The 26,001-nt window shown below is 49.9% G+C and overlaps 12 protein-coding genes across 12 annotated transcripts; 7 read left to right on the top strand and 5 right to left on the bottom strand.

The window, feature by feature from the left end:
- Positions 1–1,596: 1,596 nt before the first annotated feature.
- On the top strand, positions 1,597–2,337 carry N7509_003271 (uncharacterized protein; the record flags this gene model as incomplete). The annotated part of the gene is made up of 1 exon (XM_056627908.1): positions 1,597–2,337. The coding sequence occupies one exon, from the start codon at positions 1,597–1,599 to the stop codon at positions 2,335–2,337; it is 741 nt and encodes a 246-aa protein (XP_056490642.1).
- Positions 2,338–3,060: 723 nt separating this feature from the next.
- Positions 3,061–3,267, bottom strand: N7509_003270 (uncharacterized protein; the record flags this gene model as incomplete). Its single annotated transcript, XM_056627907.1, has 1 exon — positions 3,061–3,267. The coding sequence occupies one exon, from the start codon at positions 3,265–3,267 to the stop codon at positions 3,061–3,063; it is 207 nt and encodes a 68-aa protein (XP_056490641.1).
- Positions 3,268–3,362: 95 nt separating this feature from the next.
- N7509_003269 (uncharacterized protein) lies at positions 3,363–6,821 on the top strand (the record flags this gene model as incomplete). The annotated part of the gene is made up of 3 exons (XM_056627906.1): positions 3,363–3,927; positions 3,960–5,452; positions 5,508–6,821. The coding sequence occupies 3 exons, from the start codon at positions 3,363–3,365 to the stop codon at positions 6,819–6,821; spliced, it is 3,372 nt and encodes a 1,123-aa protein (XP_056490640.1).
- Positions 6,822–7,407: 586 nt separating this feature from the next.
- Positions 7,408–8,901, top strand: N7509_003268 (RTC4 family protein; the record flags this gene model as incomplete). Its single annotated transcript, XM_056627905.1, has 2 exons — positions 7,408–8,570; positions 8,640–8,901. The coding sequence occupies 2 exons, from the start codon at positions 7,408–7,410 to the stop codon at positions 8,899–8,901; spliced, it is 1,425 nt and encodes a 474-aa protein (XP_056490639.1).
- A 267-nt stretch (positions 8,902–9,168) lies between these two features.
- Positions 9,169–11,509, bottom strand: N7509_003267 (uncharacterized protein; the record flags this gene model as incomplete). Its single annotated transcript, XM_056627904.1, has 4 exons — positions 9,169–10,333; positions 10,395–10,921; positions 10,975–11,004; positions 11,072–11,509. The coding sequence occupies 4 exons, from the start codon at positions 11,507–11,509 to the stop codon at positions 9,169–9,171; spliced, it is 2,160 nt and encodes a 719-aa protein (XP_056490638.1).
- An 805-nt stretch (positions 11,510–12,314) lies between these two features.
- N7509_003266 (M28 family metallopeptidase) lies at positions 12,315–14,791 on the top strand (the record flags this gene model as incomplete). The annotated part of the gene is made up of 3 exons (XM_056627903.1): positions 12,315–13,206; positions 13,263–14,638; positions 14,729–14,791. The coding sequence occupies 3 exons, from the start codon at positions 12,315–12,317 to the stop codon at positions 14,789–14,791; spliced, it is 2,331 nt and encodes a 776-aa protein (XP_056490637.1).
- An 884-nt stretch (positions 14,792–15,675) lies between these two features.
- N7509_003265 (glutamate carboxypeptidase) lies at positions 15,676–17,262 on the top strand (the record flags this gene model as incomplete). Its single annotated transcript, XM_056627902.1, has 3 exons — positions 15,676–16,146; positions 16,211–16,595; positions 16,679–17,262. The coding sequence occupies 3 exons, from the start codon at positions 15,676–15,678 to the stop codon at positions 17,260–17,262; spliced, it is 1,440 nt and encodes a 479-aa protein (XP_056490636.1).
- Positions 17,263–17,677: 415 nt separating this feature from the next.
- N7509_003264 (TMEM14 family protein) lies at positions 17,678–18,068 on the top strand (the record flags this gene model as incomplete). The annotated part of the gene is made up of 2 exons (XM_056627901.1): positions 17,678–17,680; positions 17,739–18,068. 2 exons carry the CDS (start codon positions 17,678–17,680, stop codon positions 18,066–18,068), a joined length of 333 nt encoding a protein of 110 aa, XP_056490635.1.
- A 546-nt stretch (positions 18,069–18,614) lies between these two features.
- Positions 18,615–18,990, bottom strand: N7509_003263 (uncharacterized protein; the record flags this gene model as incomplete). Its single annotated transcript, XM_056627900.1, has 2 exons — positions 18,615–18,772; positions 18,888–18,990. 2 exons carry the CDS (start codon positions 18,988–18,990, stop codon positions 18,615–18,617), a joined length of 261 nt encoding a protein of 86 aa, XP_056490634.1.
- Positions 18,991–19,267: 277 nt separating this feature from the next.
- On the bottom strand, positions 19,268–20,700 carry N7509_003262 (putative C2H2 finger domain protein; the record flags this gene model as incomplete). Its single annotated transcript, XM_056627899.1, is given in 4 exon segments — positions 19,268–20,011; positions 20,083–20,258; positions 20,272–20,463; positions 20,538–20,700. The coding sequence occupies 4 exon segments, from the start codon at positions 20,698–20,700 to the stop codon at positions 19,268–19,270; spliced, it is 1,275 nt and encodes a 424-aa protein (XP_056490633.1).
- Positions 20,701–21,418: 718 nt separating this feature from the next.
- N7509_003261 (uncharacterized protein) lies at positions 21,419–23,926 on the bottom strand (the record flags this gene model as incomplete). The annotated part of the gene is made up of 1 exon (XM_056627898.1): positions 21,419–23,926. One exon carries the CDS (start codon positions 23,924–23,926, stop codon positions 21,419–21,421), a length of 2,508 nt encoding a protein of 835 aa, XP_056490632.1.
- A 1,562-nt stretch (positions 23,927–25,488) lies between these two features.
- Positions 25,489–25,749, top strand: N7509_003260 (uncharacterized protein; the record flags this gene model as incomplete). Its single annotated transcript, XM_056627897.1, has 1 exon — positions 25,489–25,749. One exon carries the CDS (start codon positions 25,489–25,491, stop codon positions 25,747–25,749), a length of 261 nt encoding a protein of 86 aa, XP_056490631.1.
- Between the last annotated feature and the right edge of the window lie 252 nt (positions 25,750–26,001).

Genomic DNA, 26,001 nt, shown 5'->3' with positions numbered 1-26,001 from the left:
TCTGAACAAGGTCAACACAGCCGATCTTCTGCTTCAGCCCCGCGCTAGCGCGGATGTAGGGTCTGCCATTCCCCGTCGCATCGTGACTTTTGATTCGCACGCCCAAGTCAACGGTACTCGGCACTGCCTCGATCAAACAAAGAGGATTTTCGCCCGGGTGTGAGAACTGTGATCTGCATGACGTTCCTCGGGCCGCCGTGTCTCGTATTCTTTATCAAGGTCTGTTGCATGCAAGGCGTGCAATGGGGATTGGTTGGTAGGGTCCAGTTGAGGGGAAGCCCTGGAGAGGAGAATAAAAGTATATATTCAAGTTGATACTCACCGATTGGATACGAGATGATTTGTATCGGGCCCGGGTCGTATTTAGCCCGGGTAGCCAGTCATCCTTGAGCGTCTGTTTATCTCTTGCGGTGAGACTATACAAAAAGTAAGCAGACTGGCCTCTAATCGTACTATATACTGCCCACTGGCAGGTGAGTACTCCTATTGATGCCTCCCGGATTCTACTTCGAACGTATGTCTTTGATACTAGCACTAGTAGTACTTCTTCATACACACCGCATCCCAGCTTCAAGGCTGTATCACGCTAAACCTTTGAACCTATGTTATACGATCTCCGACAAAGGGCCCCGCCATTTCTCTTTTTTCCTTTTGTTTCTTCCCACGACAATTTTGATAAGGTATTTATTCTCATTTTCATTCAATCGTCAAATGAATTCTTTTTTCACATCCTTTTCGGACATCCAGACAGCCAGTAGACCATAATAAGGCGGTTCCTAAAAGGGAAAGTGACGGTGCTATTCCGAGATATTGACGTCATGTCATAGTACATAGTATTTATGTATAGGATCAGCAGAAGCTTACAGGTAAAGTTGAAAGGCACTGCCATTTCTGGAGGGTAGTAGAGGCGACTCTAGTTAGTCATGGCCTTCGAACTGATAGCTCCACGGCATGGGAGAGAAATTCATACATACAACTGCTCTAGTATCTCAGTTTCATTTTGTGCGAAACAAAATTCGAAGATTGACAAACTTGGAAATATTTGACGGTTCTGCGTAGTACTATATCAGCCGATCATAATGCCATCACATCAATAACATCACCTTAGAAACCTCTCTATCATAGCTACGACCCAGGGCTTCTAGAGTTCCCGGACACATTTTCTATTTTCCCAATATTCCCTTGTCAGTTTGTTTTTTATCTTTTTTTTTCGCAATCCATCGCCCAGATCTCAGATGGTAAACCCAGTTCTCGATAAAGCTCATATAAAAGAGCTTGTTGGCGCGATCGATCCCTTTCATAAAAAGAGGGAAATGCCCAATCACTCATCAGCTAGTCAGACAGGTCCTATTTACCCATTTCCACTCATAAGGCTTTGGGAACGGTGCTCTGCATGCCGCATCGATGGCTTGGGCCGAACGCAGGCTCGCCTAGCTCGATTTCACTTCACACCAAGAAATCATGAAAGACCAGTCGCATCGCATGTTGACACAGAGATACGAGAGGACGAAAGACACAAATCATTCATTTCCGAACTCAAGGCCCTTTGGTCTCAAAAGAGCTCGGAGTGTCTGAGACCCTCCCCGAACACTTACAATGATCAACCCAAACGCGCGCATCGAAAAGGGCCTACCAATGGGAAACATCGAATGGGAAATGCTACGTTACGATGTGCATAACCCGTACGGCAACGAGGATCTTTATTACAATAACTCTTGTCTTTGCAAATGGGAGATTACGCCTGATCAGATTGTAGGTCATTGGGACTGGGCGACTCTGGTCGAGAACCCTCATTGGTACGAGGCCGAGATTTTACCCGCTTTCGAAGACCACAATAATCTTCTCTTGGACCGAAGTCAAAAGCGGCTCGGAAGGACTTCTCGCATGTCGAATTTACATCATTCGTTTCCCAAGTCCTTGCCGAAGGCTTTGTCTAGAGCTTTCATGACATCGGGTCATCATAAAGTGGAGCATACTACTAGTACGTCGTACATAGTAGGAGAGGATTCAAACTCGGACACATCGTCTATTGATGATGACAGACTTGCCGGTGGCATGGATGCTGGATATGTTGAAGGCCAGGATTCGGATCTTTCGAATAATGACGGTACTGGACCCATTCTCAATGAAGATGGGAACTTTCCTAACGACGAGTCTACTGGTTATGCCGAAGAGAAAAATGCTGGCTACACTGGGTGCTTTCCCGAGGAGGAATCTACTGGCTATTTCGAAGAAAATGAGGAGGGTTTAGGTGAAACTGATACTGGATATACTGGATATGAAGATTGTGGCTTCTCGGATCAGGGGGATGATGGATACTATAATGGCGATGATTAGGGTCGTATTAAGGACGCAAGTAATGGTTTTGGAGGCGGCTACTGGATTGCTGCCGGTAATATTTTCAGGATACGAGCAGTCGGCTTGCAAGGAAGTAATTAAGTGTGCTACTAATAAGAGATAATGGGGTTCAATTCGATTTTGTGATTATCTTCAAGTTAGTACTAGTAGTATGTTTCCGTTCAAAGATAAAATGAAACTTAACTTGAATTGTGTCCTTGGTACCTGAGCCAGGTCCTCCTGGACAAAAGACTTTCCTCAGTTATAAGCCCCTCTCGAAAAAGGGGTATCTGCCGAGAATATTGCACTACCGAAGTATCCCATCCAGGTTTAAGTCCTTGGGTGATTGCGGGGGAATCGTGGTGATCGGCAGAAGGCAACAAAGATAATCGATCAGAACTTCTAAAATATGTGACCAAACAACGTCCAAAATGACATCTCCTGATATTAAATAGGACGAGGAATCTTTTTGTATTTAAATCATATTTTTTGCAGCTGTTTATTCTGTTATTCCCGAGTATATTTGTTGACTTTCTGCATTGGGAGCATCGCTTGTGCTCGGTCTTCCGCTTTCGGCGCTGCCGTGGGATGACGCGGTGGTTGATTTCGGTTGCGAAAGGATTCAATTCCATTTATTTCTCAGTACTTTCATTTTGTTTTGTTCACAATCGTTTTTGATTATACTCTTTCACCCTGATCGAGCTTGCTATTAGCTATTGGCTATTAAACATTAGCTGTTGGCTGCTTGCTGTAACTGCCAGCCCCGCCATTGCCTCCCGCCTCGCCGACCTCCTTTTTCCGCGTGGCCGTCATCTGTGGAGACTCACCAGTCAAAGGGCCACGATCCGGTCCACCACGGCGCATCGGACCACTTCCATATAATTTCTTCTTCCACCCTTTGACTGGAATGGGTGTGCTCCCCCCAAGCATCGCGAGGAACGTGCCTGGAAGCCAGGACGCACTGCCAACCCGGATCGGCATTCAGAAACCACGAACTCACCAGGGTTGACTGTCGATGTGAAATCATGACCCAAGCGGGTGTCACCAGCGACGGGGCCCCCGATCAGATCACTGCCTCTTCTGCAAACTCTACGCCTAATACGCCTCAGCCGTCGGCTGCAGTCGCCCCGGAAGATGTCACCGGGAAGGGAAAGGAGAACATAACGCCCCACGAGAACAGCTCTGGGCCGACTGATACAGTTTCACAGAAGCCGATAGAGGCACCGCTGGAGTTCGACGACTTTGGTTTACCAATTCGACCTCGCGCGAAACCCGAACCGGCAACCCCAGACCCCTCCGAAGGCAACGGCCGACCCCCCACAGACTCCTCAGAGCCAGAGCCAGCCGCAAGCCCTGCAAATGATTCGACGCCAGAACAAGATGTCAATCAAGTTGGGGATACCAAGGGAAAGCTGGAGGCAGCAACTGGAAACGCGGAGCCAGAAAAACAAGCATCAAAGCCAAACAAGGATCCTGAATCCCTGACGCCCGCAGATGCAGCCACACAGAAACCCGACCCTGAAGCCGCCGGAGCTGTCGCCTCCCCCGATCGTCCACTTCGAAGCCCAAAAACGTCGAGTTCTCGGAATGGTCACATATGCGAATCGCTCAGCCCCACCAAGCGCACGACGATAGTGAAGAGGAAGACGAGGAACCGGTGGATTGGAAAGCCATGCCGGCACTGGGAGAGTTCGACTACTACGACGACTATGGGAGGCTGATCGCCCGTGGCGCCCAGGAGGAGGACAATGATGCGGTATACCAAGGGCTTGGAGGTGCAGGAAAGGGATACACTCGAGTTCAGCTCGACGAAGATGCCCAGTCTGCTACAAGTATGGATGAAGATACCAGTTATCTTTTCAAAGACTCAGCAAACAACTCAGCTGGTCTGGTTGGAGAAGAGCTCCGTGACTCTGTCAGCCAGCTCCAAGCCACAAAAGACCTTCTCAACGAAACCCAGAAGATCGCCTACGTGGGTGTGGTTCGTCTAGCAATCCACGAGATGAATCTTGAGTTGTCGAAGCTGCCGGTCACGAGATCAACCCGCAAGACGCACCAAAAAGCGTCCGACTCCACGAGAAAATGGGGCCAGGCTATGATGGGCCGGTTGTATATGCATATGGATATCAACTCGGCGGAACAAATTATGATTGAGCAACTTGCCGAGCATGGAGTCCAACCTGGGGACCTCGTTCGACCACTTATGCAAAACGCGCGTGTCAAAAACCCAATGGCCGAAACTGTTCACGAGTCTTCCTCCTCGGCATCATTATCATCCCCTACCTCGAAAGGAGACCCTCGTTCGCGCATGTCAGTTGAGACCGACGCGTCATCAGAACTGGGTTCCCCGCCACCATATGAAGCCCACGAAGACGATGAGCCTACGGAAGTCAAAACACCATCTCAAATGCCAACATCCGACCGAATTGATATCGATCTCCGATGGACCGTCCTGTGTGATTTGTTTCTTGTTCTCATTGCCGACTCAGCGTATGATGCGCGGTCCCGGACCCTATTGGAGCGAGTTGGCGAGTCTATGGATGTGACCTGGCTGCAAATATGTCGATTCGAGAAGCGCGTCACAGACGCACTGGAAATGCAAGAGCAGGCAGACAAAGAGAACTGGGATGAATCAGAGCATATGGAAAAGCGTCGTCAAAAGTCTCGCAAGACGAAATATATGGTTATGGGGTTGGCCACTGTTGGTGGTGGACTGGTAATCGGCTTGTCGGCTGGGTTGTTGGCCCCTGTTATTGGAGCTGGTCTTGCTGCGGGATTAACGACCGTCGGTATTGGTGGAACCAGCACGTTTTTGGGTGGACTTGGTGGCACTGCTTTGATTGCATCAAGTGCCACTCTTGGTGGGAGTGCCATTGGCTTGAGAGCTTCGCATCGCCGAACTGGCGCGGTTCAGACCTTTGAATACCGGCCTTTGCACAATAACAAGAAGGTCAATCTGATTGTGACAGTGTCCGGATGGATGACTGGAAAGGTCGATGATGTTCGATTACCCTACAGTACAATCGATCCCATCATGGGTGATATCTATTCCGTTCTGTGGGAGCCCGAGATGCTTCGAAGCATGGGAGACACAATCAATATTCTTGCGACAGAGGTAAAATATTCTCCCAACAAAATTCAAACCGCGCATGCAACTGACTCGCTTTTAGGCATTGACCCAGGGTCTACAGCAGGTGCTGGGAAGTACTATTTTGATGGCACTGATGGCATCATTACAACTGCCTCTTGTCCTGACCAAACTTGCCTACCTGATTGATAACCCGTGGACCGTTTCCTTGGCTCGTGCGCACTCGGCTGGGCTGGTAATGGCCGACTCTTTGGAAGATCGCAACCTGGGTAAACGACCCATCACATTACTTGGTTTCTCTTTGGGTGCACGGGTCATCTTTTCATGCCTTACGGAGCTAGCTAATAAGGGTTGCCACGGACTTGTTCAGAATGTCTACCTCTTCGGATCGCCAATCGTTGCAAGCAAGGATGAATACCTCAAAGCGCGCAGTGTGGTGTCTGGCCGTTTCGTAAACGGATATTGTACGAATGATTGGATTCTTGGCTACCTCTTCCGGGCAACCAGTGGTGGTATCATGCGTGTCTCCGGTCTTGCAGCTGTTGAGGGTATCCCAGGGCTGGAGAATTTCAACTTGACCGAACTTGTCAATGGACATATGGCTTACCGCTCCGCGATGCCTCGAATTCTTAGAGAGGTGGGTTGGGAAGTCTTAGGTGACGAGTTCGCAGAAATTGAAGACCCGGACCCTGAGAACCACGCCGAGCGCCAGCGAGAGCTGATTCGCGAGATCGATGAAGCTCGACGAGAAGCAGAGCTCAAGCCGGAGAAAAAGCGGTTCGGTCTCTTCAAGCGTGGCAAGATGGCCGAGAAGAAATCTTGGGAGACCTACGACGTTAACCAGAAAAATGCACCACACGATCCGATTGATAAGAGTGCACCGGGCTCGGTGCTCTTCGATATTGAGGCTATCCGAGCTGAGTTGGCCTCGGAAGCCATCGAAGTTAAACAGCTGGAGTCTACCCTGCCTCCAATGAAACTAAATTTGAACCGACCATTAGAGTCGGCATCTACCCAACCCACCACCCCCGCGGAGAAAGAAAAGGGGAAGGACGCCGAATACGACGACTCCGTCTCCCTTCAACGAACGGCATCCGAGCCTAAACTGAATACAGCCGCCAAACCCCCGGCTGCCCATGATTACTCGGCCACGCATAAGGAGGACGAGGTTGAAATGACGTTTGATACTTCTTATCACGACCCACCCCCACGGTACTCACACGATCCACCCTCCCGGCCCGAACTACGAACCTCTTCTACTATGCCTGCAATTGGTGCAACAGCTGTGGGCGCAACAGCCGTGGGAGCTATGGCCCTAGAGCCGAATGCTTGGGCAGATCACGATGATTTTGGACACGGACATGGAGAAGAGGAGTTTTCAATGACTTTTGAATAATGAGGGGGGTTGGGTTCATTCCTGAGAATTTTTGCTAGGGACTTTTTTTTGTTCATTTTAGAGGTGCATTGTTTTGCCTAGGTGCCCGAGATGTTTATAAATGTGCAGCTGTCATGTACAGAGAGGTAGCTCGAATAGCTCGAATAGCTTGAATTGGTTTCGACAAGTACTACGGAGTATAACTAACAACTGGTGTCAAACGAGTCTCCGCTGTGGGGCGCCACTTTGTCGTGTCACGCGCGTTCTCCAATTCCCCTCTCACCACTCACCACTCATTCTCACCTTTCTTTCTTTGCTCGTCCATTTGTGAATCGGCCCCTTGGCCCGCGACTTTCTTTTTCTTTGTTGGTTTTCTTTCAGATCCAATTCTCTTCCCTTTCCCTTTTCCGATTGACGCCCCTATCACATTGTCGCATCGCAACCTCGTCGCTCCTTGTATACGATCTACCTGTCGATCTCCCCAGCCTCTTCGAATCCCCAAGACCCCGTCTTTTGTATAATGCACTATCAACCTAAACGTGATTCAAGCCGTGCGTCGAACCAATTAAGCCGCAACATTAGTGGACATCTACTTTCCACCTTCAGCATGCCCCAGCAAGATGCCGCCGCGGAACGCAGCCCCAAGCCCGAGCCTGTCTTCGAAAGCAAAGCGCCTGAACCCGGAACAGATGATGAACCACTTAGTTCTGACGACGAAGAATTGACCGGAGACTCTGTCGAACTCCCGGCGCATGAGGATCGGTTCAAGGAAAGGACACTAATGGAGAAGCTAAATGCACCTCCGTCCCCCGCACCTGTACGGGCGGGAGCTTTTAGCTCTCAGAGTCGAGCTGGATCGACCAGGAAAAACGCCCTGCGGAGGACCTCCAGTATGATGACGGGCGACGACAATGACGAGGAAGAAATCTTCTCGTCGTGGCGATCCTCACAGAACAAGCGCTTCAAGACAAAGACATATCCGACCACCTCTTTCTCGAAAGTCCCGAGCTCAAGCGCACGCTCTGCTGCTTCCCCGCCTAACAATCGGTTCAAAGTACCAAGTACATTTTCGAAGAAATCACCGAGCGCCGAGGAGAATGATACATCAGAATCGTCCGAGTTGACAGAACTTTCAGAATCAGAAGCTGAATCCAAACCAGCTATGGAAATCGACCAACCGACTTCTGATAACGACTATGCCGCGGAACCCTCTGGCTTCATTGTACCTCCTCTACACCCCGACTCGAAATCCTCGTTTGAATCAACGCTCTCCAGAGATAATGAACAAATGGCTCTAGACCCCTCGGGCGGTTCAGGCTCCAGCTCACCACTCAGCTCTGCGCCTTCGGATTTCATAAACCTACTCGAAGATGAAACTGATATGAAGCCCCTTGCACCGCGGAGATGGTTGTGTCCAATGTGTAAAGAGGAGGTTGACCCAGATCTACTCATCCTCTTCGAGGCCCAGCCGAACCAGCGTGTCCGCGATCAGCAGCAATTCTGCACATCGCACAAAAAGAATGCGGCCAAAACGGAATGGCAAGAACAGGGATATCCAGAGATCAATTGGGAAACCTTTGATCAGCGCATCAAAAATTTTTTCCCCAAGTTGGAAAAGGTTCTGGCTCCAGAACACCCGTCTTATTACCATAATATACTGTCTACCATCATGAAGGATGGCAAGGCGCAGAACTTCCGCCTTACAATGGCGGGTGATGGTATTGAAAATATTTCGTGTGGATATTATGGGACGAAAGGAGCAGCGAAAATGTAAGCAAGCGCCCACTCGCACAACCCATCTATTTACTGGGGCAATACTAACCTTGCATTCTGTCACAGGCTACAGGCTGTCGTTGACCGCTTCTCCGCTACTTTGCGTCGCTTATCGGCCTCGGACAACATAATCAAAACGGCGGGTGTAGCTGGCTACGCCCAGTCCGTCCTCGTCCCCGAGCTTGCTCTTTGCCTCGTCAAAGAAGATATGCGCGTCGACGATGACGCTGCACGCAAAATCCTGAGAGATAGCATTGATCTGGGTCAAAAGCTGAATCCTGCATTGGATGATGAGGTGCCCGTTCCGGCCGAAGATGAAATATTATAGTTTCTACGTATTCCATGCCGTTGAAGATTGTGGATATGTCTGTTCGATTTTGGATGGGTATGGATTTATTTGGCTTAGCGATTGTATATGATAACCACCGTGATACCTCTTGCGTTTCATTGCATCATTCATCAGCATAATGGAGTTCATATGTTTCGGGCTTGATTTATTGTTCTTTTTCCAAAAATAACCAATAGTAACTAGTAGCTGAACTAACAACCGCCAAAAGTACTACTAGTATGAATCCGATTTCTCATGGCCACTCTCTTAGACGCTAACCAATATTTCATGGGCGCCGCCACTGGTCTTGATGACCTTAGCCGCTCCAGTTGGCTCATCAGTGGCCGCGGACACTTCGGCTTCGGCCTTTGTTCCATCGACATAAACCTGTTCATTCTTGGAGCCTGTGACCGGTACACAAACAACACCGCTGGTCCCAGTGGGTGTATCAATATGAAGTTCGAAACCATCACTGTCCTTCTTACTCCACGAGACTTTGATAGGGCCATGCGGTGTGCCAACCTGGCCACGGGCCCAGGTGACATTACCCTCAGTAACAGGGCAAATTTCCCAAGTTTTGAAACCAGGACCGGTGGGCTTGACTCCGAGGACGTAGTTACTCATAAGAGGCACGATACCTGTTGACCAACCATGCGCCATAGAGGTAAATCCATCCTCATAAGGAGACCCGTTGGGACCAATGCCTTCCCAGAATGTAATCTCAGGATCATGAGTCGACATCCACCCATAAAGACGCTTCAGTTCCTCATAGGCGGATCCCGCAGCCCCTTTTGTAGCAAAGCGCGCAGCAAGCTCAAAGTAAGAAATAAAAGCATACACGCGCTGGGAAAATCCAGCCTGAAGTGAATCATTGTCGTAGAAGGCATTGCCGTAGGGGCGAGCGGTAGATTTGCCATAATAGTCTAGCAGGCTGGTAGCCAAGGACGAATTCACAGTGCCCGCAAGAACGGCTAGGCCGTTCCCATCTTGAGCGTGAACATCACAGATCGTGTCGCCAGGTTTGTCGGGACAGGGTCCACCGTCGTAGAATGCTCCAACGGAGGCATCCCAGTTTCTAGCCAACAGTTTTTCGTCGACTTCAGTGGCTCGAGAACTCCAGGTATCGCGGTCGGTGCCATGGCCGAGTATGTCGGCCAACTTGGCTGCTGACTTCAATGCATGGGCGTAAAGGGCATTGTAGTATGTGATGACGCCGGAGCGAGGGAGGAATGCGTAATCACCGTAGCCATTTGTCTTGTTAAGGAGGCCACCAGTGGAGGTAAGATTCTGGCCATAATAGTTGTCCAGTGTCTTTCGCATCACGTCGTAGTATTGCGCCGCAAAGTCCGTATCGCCAGTATACATGACCATATCGACGGTGCAGACCACCCACCACATAGGATAATCATAAAGATTGAGAGTATAGTTATTGCTGTTTATGATGTCAAAACTGAACACTCTGAATTCTGGAAATCCCGGAGTGAGTAACTTACATACTAGCCGGAGGAATCCAGCCATCATCCCTCTGGTGCTCGGCCAAATCCGCCAAAATATTGCGAACGGAGTCGGGATTATCATGCGACAGATATGAAGTAAGCGCAGCAACACCAAGATCACCAACATAGGGATCTCTATCTCTTTTAGCTCCGTCGAAGAGAACCTCTTTGCCCTCCAATGTTGGTGTAGCCGAGTCTCTTGGATCGGTCTCGTTAGCGAGGAAAATATCGGTCCCCATATCAGCAGTGTACACGCCATCAAACCACCACTGCGTCAGATCCTCATCAGAGCATTCGAACCAGCCGGTGAAAGTATCTGGCGTTCCGAGATAGCCGGACCATTCGAGTTCAATGTTTGAGATGGATACCGATCCGTATGGTTGTGCGTAGGGGGCATCATTTTCGAGGGCATCGAGCCAGATTTTCATGTATCTGAATCCATGAACCCCATCCGAGCATACTTTTGTATCATATTGACAGCCAGTCTTGTCATTCCAGGTGTATGGATCATTTGAAACGGCGATCTAGAAAGAAATTAGAGCGTGTACTTGGAGTGTCTTCGATGGGGATAACTTACCTGGTCAGTGCCATTGGTGAGTTTTTCGCCCTAGAACAGTGTTAATAGATTGTGAATACAATAAGGCTATCGAGTCATCATAGAAGTTTCTGCATACCTCCGGCATATTATCCGATCTAGTAAAATCACTGGTGTTGGTCAAAAACTGCTGAGTTTCCGAGAAAGCCAGCTTCAGGCCTGGAAATCCTTCTGAAGAATTGGTAGAGCCGGCAAAGTTAATGGAAACTATTCCGACGACATTCTGTCCGAAATCCACCACCATCGACGGGACTTTGTCGTCACTTCCTTTGCGTGTCAAGACTGTCGGAGACCCATGACTATCAAGCAAGCCGTTTGGATTAGCCACATCACCTGTGGTATTTGCTGACAGAATAGCCTTGGGCTTCACAATTGAGGTAGCTGGAGAGCGAACGTATTTGTGCCAATCGCTACCTCCTCCCAGTGCAATCTCCCGCTTGTCGAGAACGGCGGCATTGCAGCCGATGCCAGCTGCAATTGTTGCAACAATTGCGGTTTTGAGATATGAAACAGCCATTGTATATCAAAACATGGTATTCGATGTATATACTTCCCAGGACATTTGCTGCATTTAAACATAGACCGCAACTCTTCAGATGATCGGCTGGACCCGAGAGTTCGATGCAACGTTTGGCTCTTTGACCTCGACCCAGTCCAATTTCCGTTCCATTCGTCTCATTTTCCGGGGTAATGAATACCGAGTCATAATAGCAGTGTAGATAATTTGGCTTCGCTTATTTTGTAGCGTGCTAGAAGTATTATCGTGGACGAGTCAGGCTGTACTAGAATCGAGTTAAGAAGTTCGATCGAGTCTCAAATAGAATCCTGACATTCCAGATCTCAGCAATTGGTGGTGCGAAATGTGATACTTTATGTGTTAGTTCATCTTCAATTTACATAGTAGTTCCCATCTTATTTCTTCTCCACTGCTCTGATACTAGCACATACCCCGTGCCGACAACATGGGTGTCAACGTACTTTGGTCCACTTTCAACTCAAATCCCAGTATCGTAGTCGCTAGTATTTGTCCCGAGATTTCATGGTCCAATGATCCTCTAAAACTTACAATTTATGCTTCTGCTGCCTTCCTCGGCATTTTGTCTAGGACAGTTGCGAAGTATATCGAGTCAGCTATACAGCACGCTGCCCTCGGCCCAAAGCGGAAGGTGGATACCTTCTCCACTAGTGAGGGGCCGCTTAGTCATGCGATAACGCGATAAAGTGCGGAGAGCTCGAGACTCGACTGGGCAATGACATAGCAATTCCCCTCCTCAATCGTCCCGGGGTTTTTTCTCTTACTTTCTCCCAAATCATTTGAGAAAATGAGGGAGAAAGACATGCCGTACTCCGAGACAACGCCTCTGCTGGAGGTCCATGTCGCCCCGCGGCGGCATCGGTACCCACATCATGCCCTTCGTCGCACCTGTACTTTCTTCCTCGGCACGCTTCTAGTGGTGGCCACCATTTTGTTCATGATCCCCGGTGCTATTCTGCCGCGGGGGCACGGTTCAATCTGGTCATATGCTCCCTGGTCCAACCCATACCCTCACGATGCCTGGCCGCGAGGCTTTGGTCTCCCATATGACCAGCTTCAGCAGGTTCTCATCAATACCCCTTCGGCAGCGAAGGCCCGTGAATGGAGCGAGTACTATACTGCTGGTCCCCACCTGGCGGGAAAGAACCTCAGTCAGGCTCTTTGGACCCTGGAGAAATGGAAGGAATTTGGCGTCGAGGATACCACCCTTGCGACCTATGACATCTACCTTAACTACCCGCAAGATCACCGTCTAGCTCTTTTGAAGAAGTCTGGCAAAGACACCGAGGTCACTTTCGAAGCGACCTTGGAGGAAGATGTACTGGAAGAAGATCCCACTTCCAGTCTGCCGGAAAGAGTGCCTGTCTTCCACGGATACTCCGCCAGCGGTAATGTCACTGCCCAATATGTGTATGCCAACTTCGGCTCCTATAAAGACTTCGAAGACCTTGTGAACGCAAATGTAACCTTGGAAGGTAAGATTGCCATCGTTAAATATGGTGGAATCTTCCGCGGGTTGAAGGTTAAGCGTGCGCAAGAGCTTGGCATGGTGGGTGTGGTGATCTATAGCGATCCCCAGGAGGATGGCGAAATCACGGAGGAGAATGGTTACGAGGCTTATCCGGATGGCCCTGCTCGCAACCCAAGTGCCATCCAGAGGGGTAGCACGCAGTTCCTGAGTATGTATTCTATTTTCCTTAATGGAAGGTGGTTGCCTAGCTAACTCTTCGGTCAGGTATCATGCCTGGTGATCCCACGACGCCGGGGTATCCCTCCAAGCCCGGATGCGAACGCCAGGATCCGCACGGCTCCATTCCTTCCATCCCATCCCTGCCTATCTCTTACAAGGAGGTCCTACCTTTCCTCAAGGCTCTGAACGGACATGGTCCTAAGGCTTCGGACTTCAACAAGTACTGGCAGGGCGGCGGTCTCGGCTATAAAGGCGTGGAGTACAATATTGGACCTTCGCCTGAGGACGTGGTCATCAATCTGGACAATCAACAGGAATATGTGACTACCCCACTGTGGAACGTCATCGGTGTCGTCAAGGGCCACATCGCCGACGAGGTCATCGTCCTTGGTAACCATCGCGATGCTTGGATTGCTGGTGGTGCGGGTGATCCCAACAGCGGATCCGCTGCTCTGAATGAGGTCATTCGCAGCTTCGGCGAGGCCATGAAGGCTGGATGGAAGCCACTGCGCACCATTGTCTTCGCCAGCTGGGATGGCGAGGAGTATGGCCTGCTCGGCTCTACTGAATGGGTGGAAGAATACCTTCCTTGGCTGTCCAAGGCTAATGTCGCGTACCTGAACGTTGATGTCGCTGCGGCTGGCACAGACTTTGGCCCTCGTGCCGCTCCCCTTTTGAACAAAGTCATCTATGATGTGACTGGCCTTGTGCAATCCCCTAACCAGACGGTGCCGGGTCAGACAGTCCGCGATGTTTGGAATGGTAAGATCGCAACCATGGGAAGTGGTAGTGATTTTACTGCTTTCCAAGACTTTGCCGGTATTGCTAGTCTCGACTTTGGATTCGGTCGTGGGGCCAACGACCCCGTCTACCACTATCACTCGAACTATGACAGCTTCGCGTGGATGGAGAAGTTTGGTGATAAGAATTGGGAGTACCATATTGCAACCACTAAGCTCTGGGCTCTTGCAGCTGCCCAGCTCATTGAGACGCCGGTGATCTCCTTCAATGCCACTGACTATGCCCTTGGACTGGGCTCATATCTGAGCCGGGCTAAGCCTTCAGCGGATCAACTTCACGACGGGCAACACTTTGACTTTTCCGGACTGGATTTGTCTATCATTGAGTTCCTGGAGGCCGCAAAGACATTCGATGCCTGGACTGCGGATCTGAACACCAAGCTGGGCGAGGATATCCCGTGGTACCACTGGTGGAAGAAGGTCAGACTTCTCTTCCAGGTCCGGATTGCGAACAACAAGTATAAGGGTATCGAACGTGCGTTCCTCTACCAACCGGGTCTTGATGGCCGTGACTGGTTCAAGCATGTCGTCTTTGCTCCGGGTATTTGGACTGGTTATTCGGGCGCCACATACCCCGGACTGGTGGAGAGCCTCGAGGCCGGAGATGTGGAGAATGCCAAGGTACGTGAACCTTTTTTTTTCTATTTTCAACTTCCCATGTCTTTTATTATATTGATTGAACTTGCTAACTATTTTCTCTTCTCTTTACAGAAATGGGGTAAAATCATCCAAGAGCGGGTGGGAGCAGCAACCAAGCTGATCTCGCGAAGGTGATTTAAATCTGATTTTAGTAAATATTCAGAAGAACCTGTTATAAATGATACTACGTAGTCTGGCGGCGCTACAGCGCAGTTGATCGAGAATGAAATCAAAAGAATGCACATGGCACTTGAGATTACCTATTTTAATTGGGTCTTCCACCTTTCACCTTTCCAGTGTAGCCAGCTGACATCGCGCAGAAGTCCGGTTGCAGCGACACTAAAGCGGCTTAGACCCCGAAGGCAATGAGAGTGGAGCAAGAGTCATCGCGCTTTTGCCGATCTGGCGGATTATCCATCCGCGGCTTCGCTTTGGTTGCTTTTTTCCCTCTCTTTTCTCCTCATTCTTTTCTTTCTTTTTCTTTGCTCGTTTTTTTGCGCTGCCGGTTGCAGCAAGAGGAGACCGCCTGCCTCCATCTAGACGAGAATGCAAAAACCACAGCTGCCCGTCCAGCAGCTGGTTATTCTGTGTATGTTCATGTTGCCTCCAAGGGTCCTTACTCATTCTTTTTACCGCTCCGAGTTCCCCTTGAAAGACCTTTTCACTAATTTGCTTATAAACTAGCTATATGTCGGCTGTCAGAGCCCAGTATGTGTCACTCTCCGAAATAAAAACTACCCCATAGATTTTTTTTTTCTCTTTTTTTTCGTCTGGCAAGAATATGCAACTAAGATCAACCTATGAACAGTCGTCTTCACGTCGATTCTCCCATATTTGGTAGGTTTTGTTCCTGACATGTTGACGCCATTCTCCACCCAAACATCACCACCTTCAACATATGAAATATTTTTCAATATTCTGAAACACTCCGAAGAAAGAAAAAAAAGGCCTCCACTAACGCCTCGCAAATAGCCTGAACTGATCGAATATGTGGGCGTTCCCAAGCCCGAAGTCGCCAAATGGGCCGGCATCGCCTCCGCGGTCGCGTCCGTGACTCAGGCGGTGATGGCAGTGCCTGGGGCGCATTGTCCGACCGTATAGGACGCAAGCCGGTCATTATCAGCGGGCAGATCTTTACGATGCTGCTGTCGATCATGTTTGGTATGTCGTCGAGTCTATCGATGGTTCTGGTATCGCGTGCTTTGATCGGCTTCATGAACGGGAACGTCGGCATCATCCGCACTATGGTTGCGGAGATTGTACCGCAGCGTGAGCTACAGCCTCGTGCTTTCAGTATTATGCCTATGGTCTGGACGATCGGTAGTATCTTTGGACCGGCTTTTGGAGGGGCGCTTGCTCGGCCGGCTGAGAAACATCCGAATCTCTTTGGTGGATCTGAGTTTCTTAAACGGTATCCATTTGCGTTACCGAATTTGGTTTCGGCTTGCTTCTTTATCGTCGGTATCACTACGGGTATTTTGTTTCTAAAGGTAAGAAGAAGTATTCATTTTAGGACTCGAAGGTCTCGGATCGCTGATATCTTTATCTTTACAGGAAACGCTAGCCACCAAGAAGGATCGTTATGATCCTGGTCTGGTCTTGGGTCAGGCACTTATTGAGCCGTGCACATCGCGTAGAAAGCGCGAACTGGGATCGAAACTTGAAAACGAAGACGACGACGAAGAACAGACGCCCTTACTTGCCGAGGACAGACCTGCCTCGATAAAGCCGAAAAGACTGAAGCCCGTGACTCAAACTAAGTGGTCGCAAATATTCACGCCCCAGTCAACTCTCGTGCTCATTTCGTATACGCTGGTTTCTGGCCTCGGAATGGCCTTTGACTCGGTCTTCCCTGTATTTCTGCACTGGCCAGTCCAAGATTTGGAGAATAATCCGGATGTAGAGCTACCATTCAAATTCGCCAGTGGGTTTGGCATCGGTATGTTTACATCGAGATCTCGCAGAACACCTAGGATCATCATCTTTTCACTGTTCTCAAACTGACGATATTATCAACGGTAGATGCCCAAACAATCGGTCTGTTCTACACGATCAGCGGGATTGCAGGAATGTTCATTCAATTCCTCTTCTTCCCACCGATCGTGCAGCGTTTCGGCGTATTAAGATGTTTCAGAGTAGCCGCTCTGTCTATGCCGATAATTTTCTTCCTGACGCCCTTCATAGCTCTGACCCCTGAACCTTTCCGTATTCCCAGTGTCCTCCTCATCCTTTTTGCCAAGCTTGGCTCGGTTATCTTTGCCATTCCATGCTGCACGATTCTTCTCACAAACTCAGCCTCCAGTGTGACTGTCCTTGGAACTCTTAACGGGGTTGCGACGAGCGTCAGTGCTCTTGGTCGTGCTGCTGGGCCGGCGTTGATCGGCACCGTATTTTCCTGGGGTATTGAGAGGGGATATGTGATTATTCCCTGGTGGCTTCTCAGTGCTCTTACACTCACGAGTGTGATTCCAGCCATTTGGATTGTGGAACAAGATGGACCTTATCGTGAGGTGGAGGAAGAGGAGGAAGAGGAGGTACAGGGAGAAAATGGTTCCGTGGGCACTTATGGTGCTGTGGATGCGTCTAATGGAGCTAACCGGAGATAATAGCACTGCCCATGAGGGCCTTGCTCTGATTGTATTCGACTTTTTCTTGCATAGCATGTTCTTAATGGCCGTCATGGGAAGCATTTAGATTGAACAAAGTAATGAATGACATGCATACAGGATAACTTCTGGCAATAAAGAGTTATCTCTTTTAATTCTCACTTTCATGTTGTCCTTACTATATCTTTCGTCCATAATTAGATATGGAAGTGTAATCCGTACTTATTCAAGTTGTAGCTTTCAAGTTCGTATACTTCGACCTCGGCCCACTCCCCACTCCCCACATCCCATCCCACTGGCCATTACTAATCTAATCACCCCATACTCCAAGCATCTCACCACCATCACAACTTGCACAACCACCCACCTCACCACCTTTCCAATCCCCCAATCTCACCAAATTCAATCCTCCAAAATGGTAACCCACCCCAAATCCCCCATAAAAACAACCCCCCTAACCAAAAAAACCCCCACAGTCCACCTCAAACACCCTCCCAACAACCTCCGCCCTCGTCCTCTCCCTCCTCACCTCCCTAGGCGGCTCAATCGGCTTCGCCCGCACAGGCTCAATCCCCTCAATCGCAGCCGGTCTCTCCGTCGGCGCAATCTACCTATTCAGTTTCTTCCGCCTTCGCGCTGGCGAGCCCTGGGGCGAGGAACTCGGTCTTTTGGCTAGCGCTGTTTTGGGCGGTAGCTCGATTCCTCGCGCTATTAAGACTGGAAAGGCGGTTCCTGCTGGTCTTTCTATTCTGGCTACATACGGTGCGATTGTTTTTGCGCTCGCTTATCGTGGGAAGAGGGCTTAGGTTGGGTTGTTGGGTTTAAGCTTGGTTTTGTTCGGATGGGTCGGGTAAGCTGCGTTCTTGGTCTTGTCTTGCTGCGCTGCGTTGAGCATGAAAAGGCGAGACATGATATCAATTTGAAGGTGCGGGCCCCGGGTTCGTTTTGAAGAGACTTGCTTTACTTTTGCTCTTTTCGGTTTGTTTTCAGCGAAGATATCATGCCATAGCTATGGTCCAATTGAGTTCAAGTTCTTTCCTGTCTGGGTGTCACACCGTGTGATCGGGGAATGCTTGTAGATGTAGTAGATCCTAGCTTTGCGTTAAGCTATCTCTACGATTGCTTCTCGAGTCTACTAGTATTCCACCTGGGCATCAGATCCGGTGTCAGATTCGAGTCTGCAACGTATAGTAAAGCCACTGGTTAGTATTTACGCACTACTAGTATAAGATGCCAGTACCTAGGAACAGCTTCTCCAGACTACGATCATACCAGGACTCGGACCAGCCAGGTTTCCTTAAAAATACTCATATTCATTTCTCTACCACTCATCGCTAAAAGACATGTAAAACTTACATCCAGATTAAATCGGGGTCGGCATCGGCATCGATATCGGCAAAGCTAGGGTGGGCTGGACTGGTAAAGATAAAGACCCACCTCGAATCCAGCATGAACCCGACATAGTCAAGGATATATGTGTAGAACGAACAAGACTCGATAACAATGCAAACTGAGGCATGAAAAAAAAGAACAAAGAGAAGGATCTTGAGAGGGCAGAGAACACGTACGGTCGGATTCTTCGTCACTCGCTAGCAACTACCTTCCATGAGAAGTACCTCACGCACCGACGACGACGACGACGATGACGATGGCTCGGCATGCTCGAGACGAGACCTTTTTTGCTTTGCCTTTGGTTTTGTTTTCGCTTTGTGAGAGAGGTTTGTTCATGCTTCGCCAGAACTACTGATGGATCAGGTATCAGGGTAGGTAAGAAAACGAACAAACATAGCCAGCCAGACGAATGCTCATGTATAGCTAGATATGTGTCGAACTTAGCTGGATAATCGATGACCGTCCCGTTCTCATTCTCGTTCCAGTTCCGTTTGTCCATTGTCCGCCGCCTAGCGGCACTGTGCCATCGAGAGAATTCGCATGGGAGTGAAACAGCCAATGAGATCGTCCTTCCTTTATTTCCTTTCTTTTTGGGGGTAGAGTTGGGAGGATTTCACTGTGCCGAGTCGAGCACCGTATTCTCGTCCCGAATCACCCCCGTCACCGCCGAGGCAGGGAGCTCGCCGAGGACTGCGTTATCGGGGAACTGTGCGCGATCAAATGCGTACCGGGGGAGCTGAGCCATACGCTCTTCAGGACTGACCGTCTCGTGCGAGTAAATCATTCTAGTCGGCTTAGACTTGTCCTTCTTGCTCGGTTTATCGGTCGATGGATCAGTTGTCTTTGATGCTGCTGCTTCCTTTGCCGCTCCGGAAATCAGCTCGTCAACGTTTAAGCCTGTAGCAGTCTGGGCCACTTCGTTATTGCCTTCTCCGTTCGTGTATGCAGCGTTGGTGCCGGGGACGGGAGGGATCTGGTGGCCCATATGCATTTGCTGCATCTGCTGAGAGTTGACTGATGGTGCGCCGAAAGCGGGGCGTTGGGGGAGTCCGGCTGGGATGGGCAGGCTTCCCTGTCGAGGAGGGGTGTTGGAGTCGGTGGGTGTGGGTTGCTGGGGGAATGGTGATGGTGTGGCTCCGTAACCGGGAGCTGGGGGTGCGCCGGGGAATGGCTGAGGTGAGTATCCTGTAGGTGGGTACGCTACTGCACCAAGAATCTGCTGACCGCTGGGCGGGGAGAAGGATGGGTATCCTGGACTTGCGGTTTGTTGGTAGGGGGCGGCAGCGGTGGCGCCTCCGTACGGTTGGGGGTATGGGTGTTGTTGCACTGGTGTGGCGCCTACAGGCTGTGGTTGTCCCTGCTAAAAGTATTGTTAGTACATCTGTTTCTTTCATCTGGTACTTGAATCGAGGGAATAATGGGACGTACATATGTGACTGGTGCCGGTGAATTCTGGCCCGCGCCCACAGGAGTTACATCGCCGCTGCTTCCACCAGCAGTACCTTCGGCGCGCTTGGCTCGATGCTCCGCTAACCGCCTCTTCATTTCGGACATGTTCTCAAGCTTTGGTTTCTTAGCTGGCTGGCCGCCAGCGCTACCTCCAGCTGGGGGGGTTACCGGTCGCAGCTTGTCGCTCGGCCTCAGCCTGTTGAAATTGAGTCATGACGCGCTGCTGGTGAGACTTGAGCACATCGTCAGGAACACCTTCCATGCCGAAGATTTCCACGTCCAAACCTGCTCGGTTGGGGAGCGCATTCTCAATCTCTGTGAGTTGCTCCTTATGAACTTGACTCATGTGCACCGATAATCCTGCAATGCGCCAATTTGTGAGTCTCCCGATCGATCGGTTACAATGGTATCAATTGAATTCTCGCGTAACTTACCTCCAGCGGTATTCAGTCTGCGTCCGCATCTCTCGCATTTGAAATGCTTGGCCTTTTGATGCAAAGTAAGAATCTTAAGGTCGTCAAAATCGCGCTCACAGTAGTAGCACCAGGGTCGTTCCAGGACCTCGTCGAGCGAGGGACCACGTCTCTTCTTGCCCATTGTGATTATGAAGTGAAAGGAGGTGAATTTAGGAGAAAGAAGCCAGGCTGGACTTTAGGCTCGATTAAAGGAAAGAGGGCGTCAAAGGTGAGTCGTGGTTCGATCGGTGGGGAAGAAGTGAAGTCACTGCAGATTGCGCTTTACGGGGATCACGGATGGAGAAGTGAAGGGCACGTGAACAAAATCTTTGATGCCTCAGGATCACAATGTGCTGGCCCATGCTATCATACACAAACAACAAAAAGAAACAAAGTAGAATAAAATACACGCTTACGGCCAATTTAGGCCTCCAAAAAATCCCCCTGAGAGTAATTCCCAGACCCCTGCATCCCATTAGATGTACAATTCCTTTTTTGCGCTCGAAAATCCGCCAGAAATCCCATAGGAGAGAATAAAAATAGGAAAAAAGATAACAAAAAGAAAATAAGAGAAGAAAAGAAAAAGAAAAAGCCTGTCCTGTTTTTGCGCCGTTCCTGAGTTGTAAAATCAAGAGCACTTCTCAACAGTGCCAATGAGATAAGAAATGAGTTTGAAGCTTTGCTGCAAAAAGGTGTATCTTTGGTGTCGGAATACGACAGCGTGCGGCAAACTCTTTCGGGAAGCTGCAGCTATGTCTATGACCGTTTATAAGAGACGATATTGTTGGCCAAATACCGTATTGAGGGGCCGAGATGCTTGAGACGACTGAATATTTCACCCGAGACCCCCCTTTTCAAAGTCATCGGCGGTGGTGATCCGGAGGCGGGTGTCCAGGTATGTGACCTTGGAAAGGTACCCAAGGGAACGGCGCATATTGAGCATGCGTCGGCATTGGTTGACCAAGTCCCACGGGCGGCGGGTTGAAATGTTGGGGGGGAACGTAGTGAGGTAATCCCAGCGAAGGCAGTGTTGGTCCGGGCGGAGGTCCAGGGAGCGGACCCAAGTGTTGTTGCGGGCCGGGCATTGGGCCCAAGTGGTGAGGAGCCTTCGGTGCAAGATTGCCACTAGGAATCTGTGCCATGGAAGGGGATTTTCGGCGACGGCCAGGGCCAGGGCCAGGGCCGGGAACAGCACCGGGAATAGCACCGGGGTGTGGCATTTCCTTTGGGCCCAGAGGATCATCCGTTCGGTCTTGTTCGATCTGCGCTTTGGAGCGCTTGGGATTGCGAATGCGGCCTTCCCTGTTAAACCGTTCCCAGTGATCGAGCATCGCCTTGGTTCGTTTCGGGTTCTTAGAGTTCATAATCTTTTGTCGACGGGCCTCCTCGAGTTCCTCTGCCGTGGCATCTCGCTTTATAGTTGGTGTGAGCTTGGTGGGTGGTGTAGGCTCTGGCATTGGCGAGATCGCAGTGAAAGATGGAGTTCCGTCTTCAGTCGCGGGGTGGGAAGTCTGAGGAGTCGACGTCGCCAGCGAGCTAGCCCCTCGCTTTCCTCGGCCACGCGTAGATGTGGGGGTGTATGCGATTGGAGTTTGCATGGAATCAAGGGACTGTCGGGAAGCGGAGGGGCGACCCACGCCTCGTCCACGGCCACGGCCACGGCCACGTCCACGACCACGAGAAGGAGTGACAATAGGAGTTTCAGGCTGAAGTACCTCAAATGTAGTACGCCGACCCCCACGACCTCGGGTGCGTCGTTTCACAGGATGAACTTCCTCCTCTGTCTCCTCTGCATCGCGACTATTTTCTCGTGTCTCTTCGGTGTCACTCTTCGATGCATCAATTTCCACGGCCTTGCGCTTGCGGGTGAGTTTAACGGTGGGCTCCTTTCGGGGCTCCCAAAGTCTAGGGACAAATTCAACGCCATGTGCTACCACAGGGTTCCAGCCATCTGGATTCCGCTCCTCGGGTGGAACTCGGGCAATCATCTTCCTCGCCTGTGCGGGAGTCGGGATGAAGCCGCCTTGAGCGAAAGGATTCTGTTGGAGCCGGCTGACTGCCGTGGTCGTATTAACGGGGAAGTAGTTGTGCTTGTAGCCATACAACATGGCCTCTTTCTTCTCTTCAAAGTCGACTTTATTTTCGGGCACTCGGGCTAACGGGTATCCACTTCGCTTCTTATGGCCGGTCATGAAATCCCTCTTAGCATCAATTGAAAGCGACGTTCGATAATGACGGTGGGCGTGAAGATAAAGTTTATCAAGAGCGATGTACTCGTCTTGCCATGCCTTCATCATGAACGATGCAGCCTCGGAGGCCACATACAGCTCTTCGGGTGAAAGCAACTCGGGTTTTTGAAGAATCTTCAATAGTTCATCGGGAGAGTTAATATCAAGAAATTTACCGGCTTCGACTTCGGTATTTTTATAAGGGGCGGGCCGGGCAATTGGTTCCGCCGCATCGCGCTTCTTTGGCTTAGCATCGCGGAAGACTTGTTGCCAAGCGTCTTCCATCCTGTTGGTGTCTTGCTCATATGTAGGGCAAAAGTTATTGACATCGTTGACTGTCCAGATTTTTGGAAGTCGATCTGTCATTTCTGGAGCCTGCCATTCCGATAAGCGTTGACGAAAGCCATCGGGGTAGGCGCTCCGGGGATTTGACAAGAATTCAAGAAGGTCATATTTCGTCTGTGGTGCTGGAGCGACCTTGACATTGGTATCGGATGTCTTGGAAGTTGTATTCTCGCCATCACTTGGACCACTTGATCCGTTTTGGTGACCGGCAGGCGAAGGAGGAGCTGTCTCGAGGGGCTCTTCCTCTTCATGTTCGCCGGGTTCGCCTTCCTCTCCAGGCTGAGCAATACCGTTGACGTCTTCCTCGTTGAAGTCGATTTCGGCATTTGGATCTTCTTCATCGTCTCCATCGACTTCTTCATCTTCTTCCTCTTCTTCGTCGAGATTACCATCTTCGAGTCCATCTTCGAGTCCTTCTTCGAGGCCTTCTTCGAGGCCCTCATCTAAACCCTCATCGAGTCCGTCTTCGACGGCGTCATCGACATCTTCATCCATGCCATCATCGGGACCATCATAATCCATTTCATTGAGTTCATCAGGATGATGGGTGGCGTGGTGAGAAGTGAGTAGTTCATGTCCGGAAATGGAACCATCTTCCGGAATTTCCAACAGTTTACCACACCACTCACATTTTACTCTCTGGGCGAATGGTTCAGGAGATTGAGAGATTTGAGTGGAGGTGGACTGTGGCCGGAAAGGTTCGGAAAATTGACGGCGCAGCGGAGAGTCCTGGCTGTCGCCGACATCAGAAGACTGATTGTCCATGTCCAAATCGCCCCGAGGGATAGGGGACATTATGGAAAGAGAGAGGTAGAGTTAAAGAAAGAAAAAAGAAAAAGAAAACTCAGATACCCTCAGGAACTCACACCTGTCTAGCAAGTCACCAAGTTCCAGGGGATGAGATCTGTATAGATTAGGATGGGGGTTAGCCGGTTTCGCTTGTGGCGCCAAGACCAGTCAAAAGGTAATCAGAAACGTAATCTCCAGGGGAGAAGGACTACCGGAGGGGGGGAGGGAGGGAGGAAAACCCAGGTAGATCAGGGAGGGAAATGTATCCAACAAGATCAAAAGAGACAGAGAATCCAATAATTTCCAAATCGCCAAGATTTTGAAATGATTTGCATTTCTGTAGGGGGGGGGGGGAAGTAAGAAGTGATGCAGACACGGTCGCGGCAAATTGTGTGGATCAGATGAACCTTGTATGGAACACTCAAGAGGGGAGGGAAAAAGAGAAAAGGTGTGAGAGAAAAGGGCAAAAGAGAGAGCAAAAACGTACCATCAGATCCGATGCGAAGGGAGAATGAAAGAAGTAGTTTAAAGGCAAGGCCAATAATTGGACTCGGAGAAGCGCTGGACTTTGGTCGCGGGCCAGGGATGTGTAGGTAGACTGTGAGTGAGAGAGATGGCTGGGCCGGAGGTTTTTCTTCTCACAAAGTGCGACCACCACAACAACCAGAAAGGGGGCCGATCGGGTATGGTCCCAAGTAAGTTGAAGTAGTGATAAGAATCAAGTAGAAATGACCAAGTCCAGTAAATAGTAGCTTCGGCCTGATGCTGACCAAGGGGGGAAGGCAGATGATTCCGCGCGCGAGGGAGTATGGGGGAGAGAGAGCGCAGAGAAAAATCCTTATGGAAGAAAGGATCATACACAAGGAACACACGGGGGAGGGGGAAGAGAGAGGGCAATGGGGGGAACCAAATGCGGAGAATCGATATCGGGTGACAAAAGGAAGACAAATTACATGGGGAGAGGGGATTAGGATGGGTGAAGATGTTGAAGCTGAGGGCGAAAAGAGATTGAGGAAGTAGTTTAGTTTGTAGTGACCATTCCAGGACGAGAATGGTAATCCTCTCCACTTGGGGAGCCAATCAGGGGAGGTGTAGTATGTAGTATACTAGTAGTCCATAGTATTTATTTAAGTATTCTAGAATAGAACTATTACTATTCATTTATTAATATATTCATACTCATAATATTATTTTTATAATAATATTATATTCGTATGCCATTCCATTTATCCAAATTACTATGGATAGTTACATAACATCAGATTGGAAGTATCAGAACCACCTACACTCTACAGTGACTACCAGTACACTAGTACTACACCACACTCGTCCACAGTTTCATAGTAATAATTAATTATGATATACCCAGGTACCTTCTGACAAAATCCTCTGCATATTACTCTTTCTATTTCCAGACTCCATCGTGATGCTAATGCTATACCCTCCTCTACCCCCTTGATCCGATCGCTGTCTCAACCTGCTGCACAGACCCCATCACCCGTATTTTTCAAACTATCCTAATCCTGCCCGAAACTACCGACTATCGGCTCCTTCGCGTCTACCAGTATATGAAGCCTGACATTATTCTCCAGAAGCCCAATGCTCTCCCTTACACTATTCGCGGACTTGCTATTCGCTGGATCGGTCCTCCTGCAAGAGCCCGAGAGAACCGCCTCCTGGCCCTGGCCCCGGCCCCACGAACCGTTTCCGTTGGCGATTTCATCTATATTCCCTGCAGCCTGACGTCAACCGTTGTCGCCTCTGCCCTTCCTCAGGGCTTCCTCTGGGCGCCCTCAGGCGAGTTTTCTTCTCCAGTGCGCTTGGCGTGATGGAATAATCTATATTGGCCAGCTGGGTTGGGTCGCGTGATCAACTAAAGGCGAGTTCATCTACACTACTACTGCCCCCTGGCTGCAAACGCGACAAAATGACTCGGCTTTTACTTCCCTGGCAAACACTCAGGCTACCATCCCGTAGACTCGAATCGCTTACGAGTACAATACACTCATATCATACTACTAATCTACTGGTTCAGGTTCACCAGGGGGTAAATGGCCATGTCACTCTGACGGGCCATCCCT

Source organism: Penicillium cosmopolitanum, assembly GCF_028827165.1.
Source record: "Penicillium cosmopolitanum strain IBT 29677 chromosome Unknown utg000005l:1.0-4006212.0:1.0-4009387.0, whole genome shotgun sequence".
In the NCBI taxonomy this organism is placed as follows: domain Eukaryota; kingdom Fungi; phylum Ascomycota; class Eurotiomycetes; order Eurotiales; family Aspergillaceae; genus Penicillium; species Penicillium cosmopolitanum.
This window is presented reverse-complemented; position numbering and strand designations above follow the sequence as displayed.